Source organism: Ranitomeya imitator, chromosome 1, assembly GCF_032444005.1.
Source record: "Ranitomeya imitator isolate aRanImi1 chromosome 1, aRanImi1.pri, whole genome shotgun sequence".
Taxonomy (NCBI): Eukaryota; Metazoa; Chordata; class Amphibia; order Anura; family Dendrobatidae; genus Ranitomeya; species Ranitomeya imitator.
The window spans coordinates 821,954,617-821,977,465 of NC_091282.1; the positions used below are offsets into that span (position 1 = coordinate 821,954,617).

Consider the following 22,849-nt stretch of genomic DNA (forward strand, 5'->3'; position numbering starts at 1 on the left):
TACTAATCGGGTTAAGGAAATAAGGTTATAGCACCCCACAGAGTCGGAAAATCTCCAGGAAGAAAATGGTGGGCGCATGAGATCTGCCGGCCGGCAACAATAGGATATTTTTCCTATTGGTTCATTTTGATCACTGTGATGGGGTCTATCACAGTGATCAAATTTTAAAAAAAAAGTAAATCTAACCCCCCTTTATCACCCCCTTAGTTAGGTAAAAATCATAAAATTAAAAAAAAAATGTATTTTTTTTCCATTTTTCCATTAGGGTTGGGGCTAGGGTTAGAGCTGGAATTAGAATTGGGGTGTTTCCACGTTTAGGTACAACAGAGGGTCTCCAAATGCGATATGGCGCCCGTCATTGATTCCAGACAATTTTGCGCTCAAAAAGTCAAACGGTGCTCACTCCCTTCTGAGCTCTGCCATGCGCACAAACAGTGGCTTTCCCACACATACGGGGTATCGGCGTACTCAGGAGAAATTGCACAACAAATTTTATGGTCCATTTTCTCTTGATACCTTTGTGAAAATTAAAAAAAAAGTTTGGTTCCAAAGAAAAAAATTTTGTGAAAAAACTAAAACGTTCATTTTTTCCTTCAACATTTCCAGAGCTATAACCTCAAAGTGACAGTGGTCAGAATTGTAAAAATTGGCTCGGTCATTAAGTACAAAATTGGCTGTCAGTAAGGGGTTAATGGTTGGCGAGATTATTATTTTATTTTTTTTTTAAATTCTGTGCTCTTTTTTACTCTACCCATACCTTTGATCGTTGTGGCCAGAGAGTTCTATTTTGACCTCACCGGTCCACAGGACTTGTTTCCAAAATGCTTGTTAAAGGGAAGGTACCGCGTTTGTAGGTCATTAATAAATCACTGTAATGTAGCATAACATGCTGCTATAAGCAAGTTTGAAATGCATGTGAAACAGATTTCATGTGTTATATGAGTTTAAAGAATGCACTGGGGCTGACATCTTGGTTTTGCAGCAGTAGCAGGGCACTATCAGTGTCAGATTACGGCACCCCATGGACATAGGAGATAATAGACCGGCGCTGACCCTATCTGTAACATTGCACCAGCATTAGCAGTGAGCTGGGCACGCCTCTGTGGGCTGCACAACTCACTGCTGTAGGTGTGACTAGCTGCCATTTTATTATAGCCCTGTGCTATGTGCCGAGCTCCACTTACTCTCTATCGCAGGACAGAAGAAGCCCTCACTGCTCCTCTGTACTCCAAGCAGGCACATCCTCTGCTCCTCACACACTGCCCTGTGTGCTTCTCCTGCTGTGTCTCCCCCTCCCCCTCACACACAGTCCCTGTGATCTCCAGTAAGCTGCACTCACAGCCTGCAGAGAGGGAGGTGACACCTGGAGAGAGAGCAGGGCAGCTGACAGGACAGGGATTAAGGTGGGAGAAGGGGGATGGCAAGAATGTTATTCACAAAAAATGCTGCTGAGCCCACTGTTCTCTGCTCCTCTGTAAACAAGCTGGGCCTCTGATGCAGTAACTGCTGGTGATAGCAGGTCACAGGGCAGTCACACACAAAATGGTGCTGCCCTGTGATGCTGCTCTTCATTCTGCCCCAGGGATATTAGACCACCCAAAAGGGGAGGGAAATGGTGATATCAGCAGTTACTGCCCCAATTTTGCTGCTGGTAAATCTTACTATAGCTGCTTGAGGTCTAAAACGGAAAATGCTCCCCCTACTGGTAAATATGTATATTTGTAGAAAAATATATAATATTTTTCATATAGAAATGTTTGCAAACAGTGCAAACATTGCATTAATACATTTTAATTACTATTTTAAGCTTAATTTCACAAAAAAACAAAATAAAAGGAAAGCTGGTGGCACCTTCCCTTTAAGATATTCATTTGCATACTTCTGATGCTGAATTTTATGGTGAGGAAGAAGGAGAGGTTTTCTTCTGATGACTCTTCCAGGAAAGCCATATTTGTGCAGCTGCCGTTGAACAGTTGAACGATATACTACAGCTCCAGAGTTCTGATACATCTTTCTGAAGGTATTTTGCAGGCAAGTGGGGGTTCTGATTTGCAGTTCTAGCAATCCTACGAGTAACTCTCAAGGAAATTTTGCTTGGTCTTCCAGACCTTATCTTGACCTCCACTGTTTCTGTTAACTGCCATGCTCTTAATTACATTTTGTAAGGAGGAAACGCCAGCTTGAAAACTCTTTACTATCTTCTTCTAGCCTTCACCTGCTTTGTGGGCCTCCACCATTTTCAGAGTGCTAGGCATCGAGTGAGAAGAACCCATGGCTGTTTTTAGGCACAAGTTAGAGGAGGCTGCGTTTCTATAATGCTGGGAAATTTGCATCACTTGGCCTTTCCTAACGATGACAGTGAATAAGTCATAACCCTAACAGGCTAATTAAGGTCTGAAACCTTGGTCAAAGTTATCACAGAAAACAAAAATCTCTGAGGGTGCCCAAACTTTTGCATGGGCCCATTTTACACTTTGTAATTTTTAAAATGTAAAGATGAAAACTAGGAGTTAGTCATACCGGTAACGGTATTTCCAGGAGTCCATCATGACAGCACCACAGGAGGTTGCTCTTCATATCGTTGATAGGGACAGGAACACAGAAGAGGTTAAATAGCCCCTCCCCACCTCCACCCCTCAGTGATTTTACAAAGTACCACATCAGGATGGATACAACACAATTTTATTGAACTTCCTCTCTATACATTTTCATATCACACATTAGACAGTAGTTCAAGGGAGGGCAAATAATGGGTGCTGTCATGATGGACTCCTGGAAATACCGTTACCGGTATGACTAACTCCTAGTTTCCAGGTCGTCCCTCATGACAGCACCACAGGAGAAATACCAAATAACTCCTATTAGGGCGGGATTACAGCTTGGAGGACTTTTCTCCCAAAGCTAGTCTGTTGCTTTGAAAGAACGTCCAGCTTGTAGTGCTTGCAAAAGGTATTTGAGCTAGACCAAGTTGCCGCCTGGGAAATTTGGTCCATGGATGCACCCGCACTCTCTGCCCATGAAGCAGATACTGCTCTCAGTGAGTGGGCTTTTAGGTGATCTGGAGGAGATTCACCGGCTGAAATATACCCAGCGCAAATGGTAGATTTGATCCATCTGGCCAGAGTCGCTTTTGAGGCTTTTTTGACTCTATTTTTCCCAGACATCTGGATAAAGAGGTTAGAGTCAATTCTCCAGCTGTCTGTAAGCTTTAGATACTGCAATACTGTTCTCTTAACGTCCAGGGAATGAAGAGAACGTTCTTTTTCATTATTGTAATTCTGACAGAACGTAGGTAAAACTATTTCCTGGTTTCTGTGAAAGTCCGTCACAACTTTTGGAAGGAATGAGGGATCCAACTTTAAAACGATGCAATCTTCCTGTATCTTTAAGTATGGATCTGTTATGGACAGGGCTTGAATTTCGCCTATTCGCCTTGCTGTCGTTATTGCGATGAGGAAAACAGTCTTGAATGTCACAGATTTTAGGTCTGCCTGATCAAGTGGCTCGTACGGAGCTTTCCGTAGCTCATTTAGCACCAAAGTGAGGTCCCATGAGGGTACTGAGCTTCGTATTGTTGGTCTAAGACGTTGTGTAGCTTTGATGTATCTCATTATCCAGGGATGATTCGCTAGTGGATAATCATAAAAGGCAGTTAAAGCTGAGATTTGTACCTTTAGCGTACTAGGTCTCAAGCCCATATCAAAACCTGTTTGGAGAAAATTTAGTATTTGAGGAATATCTGGTTGTTGGAGAACGGATATTGGAGTATTGGTCTGCGCACAAAATTTCTTCCAAATTTTCTGGTATATAGCCGAGGTCACCGGCTTTCTACTTTTTTTCATGGTTGAGATAACTGACTCAGACAGTCCCTTTGATCTCAAGATCTCCCTTTCAAGATCCACGCTGAGAGTTGTAGCATCTTTAGATTTTGATGGACCAATGGTCCCTGTATTAGATGATCCCGTCTCAGTGGTAGTAACACTGGGTCTTCCACCGCCATCCACTTCAGCAGAGGAAACCAGCTCCTCTTGGGCCAATATGGCACTATTAGGATTACTACGGCTAGACTTTCCTGAATTTTCCTCAAAACTCTGGGAATTAGGGCTAGTGGAGGGAACGCGTATGCAAGTTCCATGTCCTAATATTGAGCCAAGGCATCTATGCCAGTTGGATTGTCTCTTGGATTTAACGAAAAGAATTCTTTCGTTTTTGTATTGCCTCTTGAGGCGAATAAATCTATTTGTGGGGTGCCCCACTGTTGAATTAACTGAGTAAAGATTTCTTCGTTTAGAGACCATTCTGACGGCTGTACCTTCTCTCTGCTGAGAAAGTCCGCTATTTGGTTCTGTGAACCTTTTAGATGTACTGCTGTGATGGACTTCACGGTATCTTCCACCCAGGAGAATATTTTTTCTGCTAGTGTTTGAAGTGGACGGTGCCTTGGTCCTCCCTGATGTAGGAGGAAAGCTACCGTGGTCGAGTTGTCTGAGAAGATTCGGATGTGGTGTCCCTGAATCTCGTGTTGGCACCTCTTTAGTGCTTCCCAGACCGCCCTGAGCTCCCTGTAATTGGAGGAACTGTCGCGTATCGATGGTGGCCAAGTTCCCTGAAGGTATCGACTTTCTATGTGGGCTCCCCAGCCCCTTGAGCTTGCATCGGTGGTTATGTTTATGCATGGGGATATTTTCCATGGTTTTCCTCTTTTGAGGTTTTTTATGTCGATCCACCATGAGAGTGACTGCTTTACCTCGCTGGGTAACCACATCCTGTTGTCTAATGAATCTTTTCTTCCGTTCCATACCGAAAGAACTTCCCTTTGAAGCGTTCTGGAGTGAAACTGGCTCCACTGTACACTGGGAATGCATGAGGTCATCAGACCTAGAATCCTCATAGCTTTCCTGATGGAAATGTATTTCCGTTTTTTTATTGATTGAAGTTCTTTTTTTATTGACCGTTGTTTTTGGTCTGGTAGGAAGGAGTATTCTAGTTCGGAATTTAGTAGTACCCCTAGAAATATCTTCTGCGTCTCTGGTTCGAGACTCGATTTTTTTGCATTCATTACCCACCCCAGACGTTTCAGGAGTGACGTGGTAATTTCTAAGGATTCTTCCATCTGTTGGGATGAATCTGCGATCAGCAACAGATCGTCCAGATATGGTGCGATGAGAACTTCCTTTTCTCTTAAGTAAGCCATGACCTCCGTCATGAGCTTCGTAAATATCCTTGGGGCAGAGGAGAGACCAAATGGTAGGCACTGAAACTGGAAATTAAGTATTTTCTTGTGGTTTCTTATTGCGAATCTGAGGAATTTTTGATCTGAGGGATGGATGGGAACATGATAGTATGCATGTTTGAGATCTAGCGTGCACATTACAGAGTTCTTTTTTTATTAACGGTGTAATTGATTTGAGAGATTCCATCTTGAAGCGTTTGTACGCCACCCATTTGTTTAATGGTTTTAAGTTTATTATTGTCCGGTAATCTCCGTTTGTTTTTTTTTATGGAGAACAGACTGGAGTAATGGCCCTGAAAATGTTGATGATGGGGTACCGGTATTATGACGTTTAACTCTAAGAGTTCCCGTATGTCTGTTATCAGCCTTTGATATACTGCTGATGACTCCGTCTGTGTTAAGCAGAATCTCTTGGGGGGTAGATGAGTAAACTCTATCTTGTAACCCTGTGCAACTGTCTGTAGAATCCACTGATTCCGAGTTATGTTCTGCCATCCTTCTTGGAAGTATTGTAGTCTCCCTCCTATATTGTTGGCGTCATTGTTTGCTGGGTCCTGTTGATTGGTCTCGAAAGGAACCTCTTCCTCTGCCCCCTTTAGGGTAGCTCCACCTACCAGACTTCCCTTTGCCTCTGTAGTCCTGTCTTGGGTGGGAGCGAGTTTTTCGGAAGAATTGTGGTTTCTTTGGTTTCTCCTCAGGGAAGCCTTTTTTCTTATCAGACGCTTTTTCGAGTAGCTCGTCAAGGACTGGACCAAAGACGTGAGATCCTGAGAATGGAATCGAACACAGCTTGTTCTTGGATTGGGTATCTCCTGTCCACGATCTCAGCCATAAGGCCCTTCTTGCTGCGTTTGACGGCGCATTATTCCGGGCAGCAAAACGTACGGATTCCGCTGAAGCATCTGCCATGAAATCAGTCGCCATCTTTAAAACAGAAAAGGATTTAAGGATTTCTTCTCTTGGAGTTCTGTTTTTAATATGACTCTCCAGCTCGTCCACCCAAAGACTCATGGACCTTGCTACAGAGGTAGCCGCTATATTCGTCTTCATAATGGCAGCTGACGATTCCCAGGCTTTCTTAAGAAGATCTTCTGACCTCTTATCCATTGGGTCTTTTAACCCTGACGAGTCCTCAAAGGGAATAGCCGTTTTCCTTGTGACTTTGGCCACGGGAATGTCGATCTTTGGAACCGATTCCCAGACCTTAGTTTCTTCTGGGTCAAAGGGAAGTCGGTATTTGAAGTCTCTCGGGACTACTAATTTTTTTCCCACGTCTTCCCACTCTTCCATTATCATTGCAGTTATGTGATTGTTGACCGGAAAAACTCTATTCCTGCGAGTTCTCAGGCCCCCAAACATCTCGTCTTGAACCGATAGAGGCTCCGACGAGTCTTCTATTTTCATAGTGCTTCTTACTGCTTTTAGCAGTATATCCGTATTTTCGGATGAGAACAAGTATTTCTTCCGTTCTTCTGGAAGCACAGTTAATGTATTATCCTCTTCATCCGAGCCCGGATCGGAATAACCTGAGACCTCTCCTTCCTCGGAACTCACATCCATATCCCATCTAGGCCTTTTAGGCCGCGGAGACTGGGGTGGCACCATTGTAGACACCGTAGCTTGGACTTCGTCTCTAATCATAGATTTGATATTATCTAACAGCGAAGCTTGTTCGTCTTTAAGAAGTTTAGCGATGCATTTTTCGCATAATTTCTTTTTATAGCCCTCTGGGAGTTTGGTGGTGCACAATGGGCATCTAATAGTCCTTTTTTAGTAGTTGACCTCTCGGGAATGTCCTTATCCTGAAAATGTAAAGGAGATCCCTGTAGCTACGGAACTAACGTTTTGTAATGCATCCCATACCACGTACTACTCACATGGTCCATGTGCGGCTCTAAGGATTGGACGTCAGGGCGAGTAGCACCTTCCATGTTACTGGGTCAAGTGTGCTGTCAGATGTCAGTCATTAAGTAGTCAATCTTACCCAGCTTCAAGACATCTGATTCGTCCTCCTTCCGAGCTCAGCTGCTGGCCTCCACGGTGATTTCAGGTTCCCAGCTGTACTGCGCATGCGTCATCTGGAACGCACGCTGACCAGCCTGGGACCTAGATTCCGGCGCCAGACATTGTTCCGGCTCTGCCCCTTGCAGCTCCCAGGCGCACCCGGAAACGATCGGCGCCGCCGACCCCTGGAATCCGGCCACGCCCCCCCGGAAGTCGTCACCTCCGACTGGAGCGCCGGACCGGAAGTCAGGGGAGCGACGCCAGCACCGGCCGCACGTGGAGCCTGAGGGAGCGCCGGACACCGCCGCCACAGCTGCTGCCCCAGCGCCCCTTTTGTGAGGGGATGGGGCAGCCCATGGGAGCACACAGCTCTACTGCGTCGCGGAGGGACCTCCCTCGGTATCCTGCGACTTCAGGAGTCGCCAGACTCTCGCGGCCAGAGCCCCCCCCAGGAGGATGGGACCGCACTCAGGAGCTCCTGCTCTACCGAGACCTGACCTCGAATCAGGTAAAAAGAAACATCCAATATTCTGGAGAACTCTCTCCTGCGTCTGTCCCTGATAGGGACAGGAAAAACACTGAGGGGTGGAGGTGGGGAGGGGCCATTTAACCTCTTCTGTGTTCCTGTCCCTATCAAGGATATGAAGAGCAACCTCCTGTGGTGCTGTCATGAGGGACGACCTAGAAATATATTTTTTTTTTGCCTAAAAGGAAATGTCATCTTTAAAGTTAAGGCATTTTAGAAATCATTTCATCTCCAACTTGCTTAACTGTTCACAATAATAGTAATTTTGACTATATACTACTGCATTACATATACAGAGTCTGCAATCAAGCCCATTCTGTTTCTCTGCTGCCATCTTGTGGACAAAGAAAACATTGCAACCATAGCAGAGACAATGTTTCCCTGTGTGTTTAGGGAGCACAAAAGGAACAAAATATTCCTGCGGCACAATTAAGTTACAAATGACAATCTCCAGCTCATCATAACTCTGTTGACCACCAATACAGGCACCGTGAAATTACGAAATTCCCAGTTCAGGCGCCGACCATGCGAGATTTATTCTATTCTCCATTTACTCGCCTATAAGGCTACTTTCACACCAGCGTCGTTTGGGATACGTCGCAATGCGTCGTTTTGGCGAAAAAACGCATCCTGCAAAGTTGTCTGCAGGATGCGTTTTTTCCCCATAGACTAACATTAGCGACGCATTGCAGCGCATTGCCACACGTCTCAACCGTCGTGCGACGGTTGCGTCGTGTTGTGGCGGACCGTCCGAACAAAAAAACGTTGCTTGCAACGTTTTTTTGAGCGTCGTGTCCGCCATTTCCACATGCGCGGTTGGAACTCTGCCCCCACGTCCCCGCAACTCACAATGGGGCAGCGGATGCGTTGGAAAAATGCATCCGCCGCCCTCGTTGTGCGGCGCTTCCACAGTATGCGTTGGTCCGAGTACGACGCTAGTGTGAAAGTAGCTTAACCTAATGCCTTTTAATATCTGAGCTACCTGCTCTTGAACTACTGATGAGTTATTAGGGAATAAATGCTTTCTTCATTCTGCAGCCTATATTTATGGACCGCTACCTCCTCCGCAGCGGGCAAAAACAGCCATTGTCCTACCGCCCTTCAATTTCACATGACACCTTCAAGACGGCACCAGCCTCAGACATGGACGGTCAGAACCTACTTACAGAGGACAGTGATGAACATGTCATCCAGCCCAAACCATATAATTCCTTAATATCAGGAGGCAAAGATCCGCTCAGCTCATCTTTAGCAAGCGAGGTAGCTGCCAAATCTCTACTCGAAATAACAGCTATAATCCAGCCACCCTTCACAATTGATGTCAATTTTATGAGGCAGGTCGCCCCAGACACGGTGATACCAAACACGTGTACTCTTTCATTTCTTTTTTTTTTTATTAAAAAAAAATCAAATTTATCAGTATATTTTTAAAAAAAAATTAAATTCAGTTTTTTTTTTTTTTTTTACATTTTAACAATTTTATTTTATTTTTTTACTTTTAAATAACTTTTTTTTTTTTATTCGTCTCACTATGGGACTTTCACTTTCAAGAGCATTGCAATGGTTTATAACAGTCAGTGCTGCACTGACACAAGCCCCTTAGACTGTGCCCTGCGCATGGTCTGAGGAGCTTGCCATAGCCTGGTGACCCGGATGTCACATCGGGTCACCACGATAACGATCGGACCCCCCCCCCCCTCTCATGATGATGTTGCAGGGGCGCCGATCAGAGGGAGCTCTCCCCCACTGCCTGGTGCGATTGCTATTGATCGCAGCATGTAGGGGGTTAAAGTGCCAGTAGCAGTGTAGGTACAGCTTTTGCACTTAGTGCCGGAGCTTCAGCTGTCAGAATCAGCTGACACCCAGCAGCGATCACAGCTACCGTGTGTGCAAAATCACCTGGACATACTCAGTACGTCCAAGGTCAGTAAGCACAGCCGACCATGACGTATTGAGTACATCCAAGGGTGAGGAGGGGTTAAGTCACTTGTTTTCTTGAGATTTTTGCTGATGCTTATTATGCCAAATTCATCAAAATGGCGCACTCGCTTCATGAATTTGGCACACAGTCAAAAAAGGGCCTTTTAACTATTTTTTTTGCAAATTCTTGATAACGTCACAACTTTTTCAGAATGTTGCAAGAGGCTTTGAATGCGACTTTTTGAACAACAAGAAAAAACAAACAAAAAAAAACACTCCAGGAGGTGGGCGGGGGTGAAATTGTGCAAAATTGTGCGACTTTTTAAAAAGTCGCAATTGATGAATCAGGTGAAAAGATCTGGAATCACTAAACTTTGCCCACAAAGCAGAACATAAAACAGGCGAGCATGTAAAATGGACTTCAAAAAGGGAGCAAATAAAGAAATAAATCGAGGGCAAATTAAAAAAAAAAAAAAAAAAGCAAATGCAATGATGAATTGGAGCCAAAGCGTTAAAGAAGTAAGCCTATTGCAGAAGCTTGAAGCCCTGTGTCCCATTCTTATTATATATTGGTTTAGGATACTGGGCAGATAAAACATACAATTTACATTTCTATAAAAGCCGGAAAATGTACAAGTAAATAGCTTTCTTACGTCCTGTATTTTCAAAGAGAACTTTGTCATTCAACCCAAGGCGCAGTTCAGGCATTCCGGATAGAAAGACTCTCATTTTTATGGACCCAACGATCTCACTTCGCAGCACATTTCCATTGGCACTCACCTAAAATAAAAGGACATTTTAGATTTCTCATGAGCAGAAGAAAAAAAAAAAAAAACCACAGGAAAAATTGCGGTTTTGAAAATAAAAAAAATATATACATGTTTATAGTCCACTTCAATAACACTTCAGCATTTTGCATGCACTGTTTTACAGATCTATGTAGATTGGATCTGCAATGCGGCACTCACATTGCGACAATATGGATGTGCAAACACAGCAGGCACTATGTACGATCTGTAAGGTGGCACTCACCGCCCACTGTGAGCCCATGTTGGTAATGTAACAACATAAGTGCCACATCGTACATCCAATCTAGTACTTACGTTGTCCCCATTACAGACGAGAGCCATCAGCAGTAAAAACTAGATCGGATCTGTAATGTGGCACTCATTTCATGCTGTGGGCTTATGTCCATAAAGTGGCAACGTAAGTACTCTGTCTGCCACTATTCCAGATCTGTGCATGATGTTAACTGTTCAATTTGTGCTTTACAGAATTGCGATTACCCAGTAATCCTCATTATCTATGAACCAGAGTTAAAAGCCAAGTGTCATCACAAGTATGTGGCTGCACAGAGCTAACCCTTTATAACACTGGGCCACATGACATGGCTTCAATCTAATATATAAAGCTGAATGTGTGTGTGTGTGTGTGCGTGCGTGCGTGTATGTCCGGGATTGGCATCTCTGCACCGTCGCAGCTACAGCCACAAAATTTTGCACAGTCACACATCTGGACCCCGAGAGCGTCATAGGCTATGTTGTGAGGCGAAATTTTAACCCCCGCGCGTTCCAATTCACCAAACAATTTTGCCCCTATCTACATAATGGGGAAAAAGTGAAAGGAAAAGTGTTGGAGGCAAATTGACAGCTGCCAGATGTGAACAAGGGGGACTTACAGAGTGAGAGCGATGGCGCCAAAGAGTATATACCGTACAGTTGCTAAGGTGGGGCCCGGACATGGGATACTCACCACACAAGGGGATATGAACACACAAAATGCGCCACACACTACCACGTGCTTGAACACATATCACCCTCAGCACACATTTCACCACACACCAACCTCGCCACATAAAAGTCGAAACACAAAAGTCACCGCTCAAAACTCGCCACGCGCAAAACTAGGCTCACGCAAAACTCGCCACACGTGCAAAACTCACCTCATGGAAAACTCGCCACACGCAAAACTTGCACACACGAAAAAATTGCCACATGCACAAAAGTTGCAACACATGCAAAAGTTGCCTCACACAAAACTTGCACAAAAAAGCACCATACACAAAACTCGCCACGCGCAAAACTTGCTGCACACAACTAGCTACACTAACCTGTCACATGCAACTTGACACACAAAAAGTTGCTACACGCATATCGCCACACAAAACTCATCTCACAAAAGTCGCTACATGCATGTCGCCACATGCAACTCAACACACACAACTTGACACATGAAACTCGCCCTAAAACACACACAAGTCTGGTATTATCCTTCAAAAATAAAAATCTGATTAATAAGCAGACAAACTACAAGAGCAACAAATGTACCATATAGGAAATACGGCAGCTGTCAGTCACATGACCTGTCTATTATGTGTATGTGTGAGCTAATATATACTGCCAGGGTGGAGGGCTTCCTGTTGGTTGCCAATTTAGCTTACAAATACCGAGGTAAAAATACTGACCAAATAACGTGTGAATGCGGTCTAATACAGGAGGAGATGACATACAGATATATACTACTGTATATACAGGAGGAGATGACACAGGTATGTACTATATAAAGGAGGAGATGAAAACAGGTATATAGAGGAGATGACACAGGTATAAACTATATACAGGAGGAGATAACCGGTATATACTATATACAGGAGGAGATGACAGGTATATACTATATATAGGAGGAAATGACATACAGGTATATACTATATACAGGAGGAGATGACATACAGGTACATACTATATACAGGGGAGATGACACAGGTACATACTATATACAGGAGGAGATGACATACAGTATAGAGGAGGAGATGACATACAGGTATATACTATATACAGGAGGAGATGACAGGTATATACTATATACAGGGGAGATGACAGGTACATACTATATACAGGAGGAGATGACATACAGGTATATAGAGGAGGAGATGACATACAGGTATATACTATATACAGGAGGAGATGACACAGGTATATACTATATACAGGAGGAGATGACAGGTATATACTATATAAAAAAAAAGAGGAGATGACACATGGGTATATACAGGAGGAGATGACATACAGCAGGTATATACTATATACAGGGGAGATGGCACAGATATATACAGGAGGACATGACACACATATATACTATATACAGGAGATGACAGGTATATACTATATACAGGAGATGACCCAGGTACATACTATATACAGGAGGAGATGACACACAGGTACATACTATATACAGGAGGAGATGACACACGTACATACTATATACAGGAGGAGATGACACAGGTATATACAGGAGATGACATACAAGTATATACTATATAGAGGAGGAGATGACACACGTATATACTATATACAGGAGATGACATACAGGTATATACTATATAAAATAGGAGATGACACAGGTATATACTATATACAGGAGGAGATGACATACAGGTACATACTATATACAGGGGAGAGGACACAGGTATATACTATATACAGGAGGAGATGACCTACAAGTACATACTATATACAGGGGATATGACACAGGTATATACTATATACAGGGGAGATGACACACGTACATACTATATACAGGGGAGATGACACAGGTATATACTATATACAGGAGGAGATGAGACAGATATATACTTATCCCTTACTGTTGGGGTTCCTCAAGGATCAGTCCTAGGCCCCCTACTCTTCTCGTTGTATACTGCCCCTATTGGACAAACAATCAGTAGATTTGGTTTCCAGTACCATCTCTATGCTGACGACACCCAATTATACACTTCTGCTCCCGATATCACACCGACCTTTTTAGAAAACACCAGTGATTGTCTTACCGCTGTCTCTAACATCATGTCCTCCCTCTATCTGAAACTAAACCTGTCAAAAACTGAACTCCTCGTGTTCTCTCCCTCTACTAACCTACCTTTGCCTGACATTGCCATCTCCGTGTGCGGTTCCACCATTACTCCAAAGCAACATGCCCGCTGCCTTGGGGTCATCCTTGATTCTGACCTTTCATTCACCCCCTACATCCGATCACTGGCTCGCTCTTCTTACCTGCATCTCAAAAACATTTCTAGAATTCGCCCTTTTCTTACTTTCGACTCTGCAAAAACTCTGACTGTTTCACTTATTCATTCTCGTCTGGACTATTGTAACTCTCTACTAATCGGTCTCCTTCTTGCAAAACTCTCCCCGCTCCAATCTGTCCTGAATGCTGCAGCCAGGATCATATTCCTCACCAACCGTTACACCGATGCCTCTACCCTGTGCCAGTCATTACACTGGCTACCCATCCACTCCAGAATCCAGTACAAAACTACTACCCTCATCCACAAAGCACTCCATGGCTCAGCACCACCCTACATCTCCTCCCTGGTATCAGTCTACCACCCTACCCGTGCCCTCCGCTCCGCTAATGACCTCAGGTTAGCATCCTCAATAATCAGAACCTCCCACTCCCGTCTCCAAGACTTTACACGTGCTGCGCCGATTCTTTGGAATGCACTACCTAGGTTAATACGATTAATCCCCAATCCCCACAGTTTTAAGCGTGCCCTAAAAACTCATTTGTTCAGACTGGCCTACCGCCTCAATGCATTAACCTAACGATCCCTGTGTGGCCTATTTATAATAAAAAAAAAAAAAAAAAAAAAAGGTTCCTCGCATCATGTTCTCATACACTTTATGCAGTATTAGCCCTCTGTGTCTGTACTGCTACATACTTAGGCAGGTAACTGGTTCATGCAGCTTTACATGAACACCTGAGCCTTACTCTATAGCTGGTCCGAATAACTAAAGCAATTGTTACCATCCACCTCTCGTGTCTCCCCTTTTCCTCATAGTTTGTAAGCTTGCGAGCAGGGCCCTCACTCCTCCTGGTATCTGTTTTGAACTGTATTTCTGTTATGCTGTAATGTCTATTGTCTGTACAAGTCCCCTCTATAATTTGTAAAGCGCTGCGGAATATGTTGGCGCTATATAAATAAAATTATTATTATTATTATATACAGGAGATGACAGGTATATACTATATACAGGAGGAGATGACATACGGTATATACTATATAAAAGAGGAGATGACATATAGGTATATACTAATATACTATATACAGAAGAGATGACATACAGGTATATACAATTTACAGGAGGAGATGACATACAGCAGGTATATACAATTAACAGGAGGAGATGACATACAGTAGGTATATACTATTTACAGGGGAGATGACATACAGGTATATACTACATACAGGGGAGATGACAGGTGTATGTGTATATATATATATATATATATATATATATATATATATATATATATATATATATATATATATATATATATATATATACATACAGTGGGGCAAAAAAGTATTTAGTCAGTCAGCAATAGTGCAAGTTCCACCACTTAAAAAGATGAGAGGCGTCTGTAATTTACATCATAGGTAGACCTCAACTATGGGAGACAAACTGAGAAAAAAAAATCCAGAAAATCACATTGTCTGTTTTTTTAACATTTTTTTTTGCATATTATGGTGGAAAATAAGTATTTGGTCAGAAACAAAATTTCATCTCAATACTTTGTAATATATCCTTTGTTGGCAATGACAGAGGTCAAACGTTTTCTGTAAGTCTTCACAAGGTTGCCACACACTGTTGTTGGTATGTTGGCCCATTCCTCCATGCAGATCTCCTCTAGAGCAGTGATGTTTTTGGCTTTTCGCTTGGCAACACGGACTTTCAACTCCCTCCAAAGGTTTTCTATAGGGTTGAAATCTGGAGACTGGCTAGGCCACTCCAGGACCTTGAAATGCTTCTTACGAAGCCACTCCTTCGTTGCCCTGGCGGTGTGCTTTGGATCATTTGGATATATATATATATATATATATATATATATATATATATATATATATATATATATATATATATATATATATATACAGTGCCTACAAGTAGTATAGTAGTATTCAACCCCCTGCAGATTTAGCAGGTTTACAAATTTTAAATTAACTTGGCATTGTGACATTTGGACTGTAGATCAGCCTGGAAGTGTGAAATGCACTGCAGCAAAAAAGAATGTTATTTCTTTGTTTATTTTTTTTTTAAATTGTGAAAAGTCTTTTCAGAGGGTAATTTATTCTTCAACCCCTCAACCCACCAGAATTCTGTTTGGTTCCCCTAAAGTATTAAGAAGCAGTTCAGGCACAAAGAACAATGAGCTTCACATGTTTGGATTAATTATCTCTTTTTCCAGCCTTTTCTGACTATTTAAGACCCTCCCCAAACTTGTGAACAACACTCATAAATGGTCAACATGGGAAAGACAAAGGAGCATTCCAAGGCCATCAGAGACAAGATCGTGGAGGGTCACAAGGCTGGCAAGGGGTACAAAACCCTTTCCAAGAAGTTGGGCCTACCTGTCTCCACTGTTGGGAGCATCATCTGGAAGTGGAAGGCTTATGGAACTACTGTTAGCCTTCCACGGCCTGGACAGCCTTTGAAAGTTTCCTCCCGTGCCGAGGCCAGGCTTGTCCGAAGAGTCAAGGCTAACCCGAGGACAACAAGGAAGGAGCTCCGGGAAGATCTCATGGCAGTGGGGACATTGGTTTCAGTCAATACCATAAGTAACGTACTCCACCGCAATGGTCTCCGTTCCAGACGAGCCCGTAAGGTACCTTTACTTTCAAAGCGTCATGTCAAGGCTCGTCTACAGTTTGCTCATGATCACTTGGAGGACTCTGAGACTGACTGGTTCAAGGTTCTCTGGTCTGATGAGACCAAGATCGAGATCTTTGGTGCCAACCACACACGTGACGTTTGGAGACTGGATGGCACTGCATACGACCCCAAGAATACCATCCCTACAGTCAAGCATGGTGGTGGCAGCATCATGCTGTGGGGCTGTTTCTCAGCCAAGGGGCCTGGCCATCTGGTCCGCATCCATGGGAAGATGGATAGCACGGCCTACCTGGAGATTTTGGCCAAGAACCTCCGCTCCTCCATCAAGGATCTTAAGATGGGTCGTCATTTCATCTTCCAACAAGACAACGACCCAAAGCACACAGCCAAGAAAACCAAGGCCTGGTTCAAGAGGCAAAAAATCAAGGTGTTGCAGTCTCCTGACCTTAACCCAATTGAAAACTTGTGGAAGGAGCTCAAGATTAAAGTCCACATGAGACACCCAAAGAACCTAGATAACTTGGAGAAGATCTGCATGGAGGAGTGGGCCAAGATAACTCCAGAGACCTGTGCCGGCCTGATCAGATCTTATAAAAGACGATTATTAGCTGTAATTGCAAACAAAGGTTATTCCACAAAATATTAAACCTAGGGGTTGAATAATAATTGACCCACACTTTTATGTTTAAAATTTATAAAAATTTAACTGAGCAACAAAACTTTTTGGTTTGTAAGATTTATGCATCTGTTAATAAATCCTGCTCTTGTTTGAAGTTTGCAGGCTCTAACTTATTTGCATCTTATTAAACCTGCAGGGGGTTGCATACTACTTGTAGGCACTATATATATATATATATATATATATATATATATATATATATATATATATATATATATATATATATATATATATATATATATATATATATTACACAGTTAGGTTCATATATATTTGGACAGAGACAACATTTTTCTAATTTTGGTTATAGACATTACCACAATGAATTTTAAACAAAACAATTCAGATGCAGTTGAAGTTCAGACTTTCAGCTTTCATTTGAGGGTATCCACATTAAAATTGGATGAAGGTTTTAGGAGTTTCAGCTCCTTAACATGTGCCACCCTGTTTGTAAAGAGACCAAAAGTAATTGAACAGATTCAATAATTTTAAATAAAATGTTCATTTTTAGTACTTGGTTGAAAACCCTTTGTTGGCAATGACTGCCTGAAGTGTTGAACTCATGGACATCACCAGACGCTGTGTTTCCTCCTTTTTGATGCTCTGCCAGCCCTTCACTGCGGTGGTTTTCAGTTGCTGTTTGTTTGTGGGCCTTTCTGTCTGAAGTTTAGTCTGTAACAAGTGAAATGCATGCTAAATTGGGTTGAGATCAGGTGACACGACTTGGCCATTCTAGAATATTCCACTTCTTTGCTTTAATAAACTCCTGGGTTGCTTTTGCTTTATGGGTCATTGTCCATCCGTAGTATGAAACGACGACCAATCAGTTTGGCTGCATTGGGCTGGATCTGAGCACACAGTACGTCTCTGAATACCTCAGAATTCATTTGGCTGCTTCTGCCCTGTGTCACATCATTAATAAACCCTAGCGACCCAGTGCCACTGGCAGCTATGCATGCCCAAGCCATCACACTGCCTCCGTCGTGTTTTACAGATGGTGGTATGCTTTGGATCATGAGCTGTACCACGCCTTCACCATACTTTTCTCTTTCCATCATTCTGGTAGAGGTTGATCTTGGTTTCATCTGTCCAAAGAATGTTCTTCCAGAACTGTGCTGGCTTTTTTAGATGATTTTAGCAAAGTCCAGTCTAGCCTTTCTATTCTTGATGCTTATGAGTGACTTGCACCGTGCAGTGAACTCTCTGTAGTTACTTTCATGCAGTCTTCTCTTTATGGTAGATTTGGATATTGATACGCCGACCTCTTGGAGAGTGTTGTTCACTTGGTTGGTTGTTGTGAAGGGGTTTCTCTTCACCATGGAGATTATTCTGCGATCATCCACCACTGTTGTCTTCCGAGGGCGCCCAGGTCTTTTTGCATTGATGAGTTCACCAGTGCTTTCTTTCTTTCTCAGGATGTACCAAACTGTAGATTTTGCCACTCCTAATATTGTAGCAATTTCTTGGATTGGTTTTTTCTGTTTTTGCAGCTTAGGCTTCTTTCACACTTCAGTCTTTTGGCGTCAGTCACTACCGACATAGTGACGGATTGACGGATCCGTCACAATTGTTGCGAAAACTGTTCTAACGGATCCGTTTTTTTGACGGATCCGTTACTTGGGGGTTGTCTGGGAGAAGTATCTACTTTTTGGAGCATGCGCAATTGAAAAAACGGATTGGGGCGACGGATCCGCCGAAAAAACGGTTGCGGCGGATCCGTCGCCCATAGGCGCCCATTCTATGGAATGGCGGATGCGACGGATCCGTCGCGATCCGCCATTTCGGCGTTGACAAAAAACGTTCCAATGTCCGTCTATTTTCAGAAAACGTCCGCCAAATTTCGACGGATCCGTCACATGGCGGATGGAACGGACGACCATCCGTCACAATCCGTCACTAATGCAAGTCTATGGGAAAATAACGGATCCGTCAAAAAAAATGACGGATCCGTTATTTGAGGAAAATGGCGGTTTTAGACTGACGCCAAATAACTGAAGTGTGAAAGAGGCCTTAAGGATGGCATGTTTCACCTGCATGGAGAGCTCCTTTGACCGAATGTTTACTTCAAATCAAAAACTTCCAAATGCAAGCACCACACCTCAAATCAACTCCAGGTCTTTTATCTGCTTAATTAAGAATGACATAATGAAGGGATTGCCCACACCTGTCCATGAAATAGCCTTGGAGTCAATTGTCCACTTACTTTTGGTCCCTTTAAAAACAGGGTGGCACATGTTAAGGAGCTGAAACTCCTAAACCCTTCATCCAATTTTAATGTGGATACCCTCAAATGAAAGCTGAAAGTCTGAACTTCAACTGCATCTGAATTGTTTTGTTTAAAATTCATTGTGGTAATGTCTATAACCAAAATTAGAAAAATGTTGTGTCTGTCCAAATATATATGGACCTAACTGTATATGTATATATATATATATATATATATGTATATATATGTATATATACATATATACATACACACACTATATACAGGAGATGACATACAGGTGTATACTATATATAACGGAGATGACAAACATGTATATACTGAGGGGAAAATGAGAGGTGTGAGGTGAAAATGAAAAGGTGTGAGTGCAAAATGAGAGGAGTGAGGGAAAATAGTGGAGTGATCGGAAAATGACAGATGTGAGGTCGAAATGACAAGTGTTAGGGGGGAATGAGAGGAGTGAGGGGGAAAATGAGAGATGTGAGGGGGGAAATGAAAGATGTGATGGGAAAATAAAAGAAGTGAGGTAATATAACTAACCACAGATATCTATAATATAACGCTGGGAGCGTCACTCTGTCCGAAGCCTCTATAGACTGCGCAAGCGCCGGCGCAGTCTGGGCCTTACAGAGCGACGCTCCCGGGAGATCGCGGTATGCGTAAGCACTGAACGCATACCGCGATCTCCACCGGAGAGTCAGGGACCGCCAGGAGGGAGGGTAAGTATACTCACCTTTCCCGGTTCCAGCGCTGCTTGCGGCTCCGTCTCCCGGCTCCTCTGCTCCCGGCTCCGGAGGGCGCGGACTGCGCAGGCGCCGATTCCTGCTGCCGGAATCGGCGCCTGCGCAGTCCGCGCTTTCCGGCGCCATTTTCTTGAAGACACACTCCGGCTCCACTGCAGGTGTGTCTTCAAGAAAATGGCGCCGGAAAGCGCGGACTGCGCAGGCGCCGATTCCTGCTGCCGGAATCGGCGCCTGCGCAGTCCCCGCTTTCCGGCGCCATTTTCTTGAAGACATACCTGCAGTGGAGCCGGACGATAGGTGAGTATGGTATTTTTTTTTTTTTTATATGGCAGCAGCATTCGGGGGCATACACACTGGAGCGGGGGGCATATAATACAATGGTGGCGCAGGATGGGAGCAGCACATGACAGAACGGGCGCAGGATGGCAGCAGCACATGACAGAACGGCCGCAGGATGGCCGCAGCACATGTCAGAACGGCCGCAGGATGGCCGCAGCACATGACAGAACGGGCGCAGGATGGCCGCAGCACATGACAGAACGGGCTCAGGATGGCCGCAGCACATGACAGAACGGGCGCAGGATGGCAGCAGCACATGACAAAACGGGCGCAGGATGGCAGCAGCACATGACAGAACGGGCTCAGGATGGCCGCAGCACATGACAGAACGGGCGCAGGATGGCAGCAGCACATGTCAGAACGGCCGCAGGATGGCCGCAGCACATGACAGAACGGGCGCAGGATGGCCGCAGCACATGACAGAACGGGCTCAGGATGGCCGCAGCACATGACAGAACGGGCGCAGGATGGCAGCAGCACATGACAGAACGGGCGCAGGATGGCAGCAGCACATGACAGAACGGGCGCAGGATGGCAGCAGCACATGACAGAACGGGCTCAGGATGGCCGCAGCACATGACAGAACGGCCGCAGGATGGCCGCAGCACATGACAGAACGGCCGCAGGATGGCCGCAGCACATGACAGAACGGGCGCAGGATAGCCGCAGCACAAGACAGAACGGGCGCAGGATGGCCGCAGCACATGACAGAACGGGCGCAGGATGGCAGCAGCACATGACAGAACGGGCGCAGGATGGCAGCAGCACATGTCAGAACGGGCGCAGGATGGCCGCAGCACATGACAGAACGGGCGCAGGATGGCAGCAGCACATGACAGAACGGGCGCAGGATGGCAGCAGCACATGTCAGAACGGGCGCAGGATGGCCGCAGCACATGACAGAACGGGCGCAGGATGGCAGCAGACATGACAGAACGGGCGCAGGATGGCAGCAGCACATGACAGAACGGGCGCAGGATGGCAGCAGCAAATGACAGAACGGGGACGCAGGATGGGAGCAGCAAATGACAGAACGGGTGCAGGATGGGAGCAGCAAATGACAGGATGGGAGCAGCAAATGACAGAATGGAGGCGCAGGATGGGAGCAGCACATGACAGAATGGGTGCAGGATGGCAGCAGCACATGACAGAACGGGCGCAGGATGGCAGCAGCACATGACAGAACGGGCGCAGGATGGCAGCAGCAAATGACAGAACGGGGACGCAGGATGGGAGCAGCAAATGACAGAACGGGTGCAGGATGGGAGCAGCAAATGACAGGATGGGAGCAGCAAATGACAGAATGGAGGCGCAGGATGGGAGCAGCACATGACAGAATGGGTGCAGGATGGGAGCAGCAAATGACAGGATGGGAGCAGCAAATGACAGAATGGAGGCGCAGGATGGGAGCAGCACATGACAGAACGGGTGCAGGATGGGAGCAGCAAATGACAGGATGGGAGCAGCAAATGACAGAATGGAGGCGCAGGATGGGAGCAGCACATGACAGAACGGGTGCAGGATGGAAGCAGCAAATGACAGGATGGGAGCAGCAAATGACAGAATGGAGGCGCAGGATGGGAGCAGCACATGACAGAACGGGGGCGCAGGATGGGAGCAGCACATGACAGAACGGGGGCGCAGGATGGGAGCAGCACATGACAGGATGGGGGCGCAGGATGGAGCAGCACATACCAGGATGGAGACCATATACCAATATAAATGCTCGCCACCCGGGCGTAGAACGGGTTCAATAGCTAGTTTACTATGCCCAGGCAACGCTGGGCTCTTCAGCTAGTGAACTATAAAAGGGCTCCCATACACAGTGTAATGAGGACTAGTACAAGAGAAGTGACACAAGGTACAACTTTACATACATAGCATAACTCTTAGCTCACATTCACACTAGCAGTATTTGGTCAGTATTTTACACCAGCATTTGTAAGCCAAAAACCAGGAGAGGAATAATCAGAGGAAAGTATAATAGAAACACGTCACCACTTCTGTATTTATCACCCACTACTGGTTTTGCCTTACAAATGCTGGTGTAAAATACTGACCAAATACTGAATGTGTGAACATGGCCTTATAGCAGTTCTTTCATCAAATGTCACAATATAAAATGCTTGCGTTATTGTACAGATCTCTTAAACCCAATTAGGCTGGTATGCTGATTTTCTAAATTTGTCATAATGGGTGTATAATGCCCACCTAGCTTTTCTGACTGTTCCTCCCTGCTGCTGAGATCTCATATTGCTCAGTACAAGCTGCAGCTGCCAATCTGGCTGGCTGAAGGCTGAATACTCTTGAACTCATTATAAAGTTACACATTATTTTCAAAGTAAATACTCCAGTCTACTCATGCCAAGATATCTATGTAATAATGTTTGCAGATTGGATTGTAAAAACTGGTGACAGATCTGCTTTAAAAATTATCTTCATTTTAAATAGACATAGGGCATGGAGAGATACAAAAGCATGATGGGCTTGGAATTTTGGGCATAGGTCCC

The 22,849-nt window shown here is 44.5% G+C and overlaps 1 protein-coding gene across 1 annotated transcript in view; it reads right to left on the bottom strand.

Moving 5' to 3' along the window:
• The window catches only part of LOC138649691 (AP-1 complex subunit mu-1), an 88,627-nt gene that overhangs the window by 25,226 nt on the left and 40,552 nt on the right, over nt 1-22,849 (bottom strand). The window contains exon 6 of the mRNA XM_069740315.1: nt 10,337-10,463. Within this exon, the coding sequence (XP_069596416.1) occupies nt 10,337-10,463 (127 nt within the window). The remainder of the gene's footprint in view (nt 1-10,336; nt 10,464-22,849) is intronic.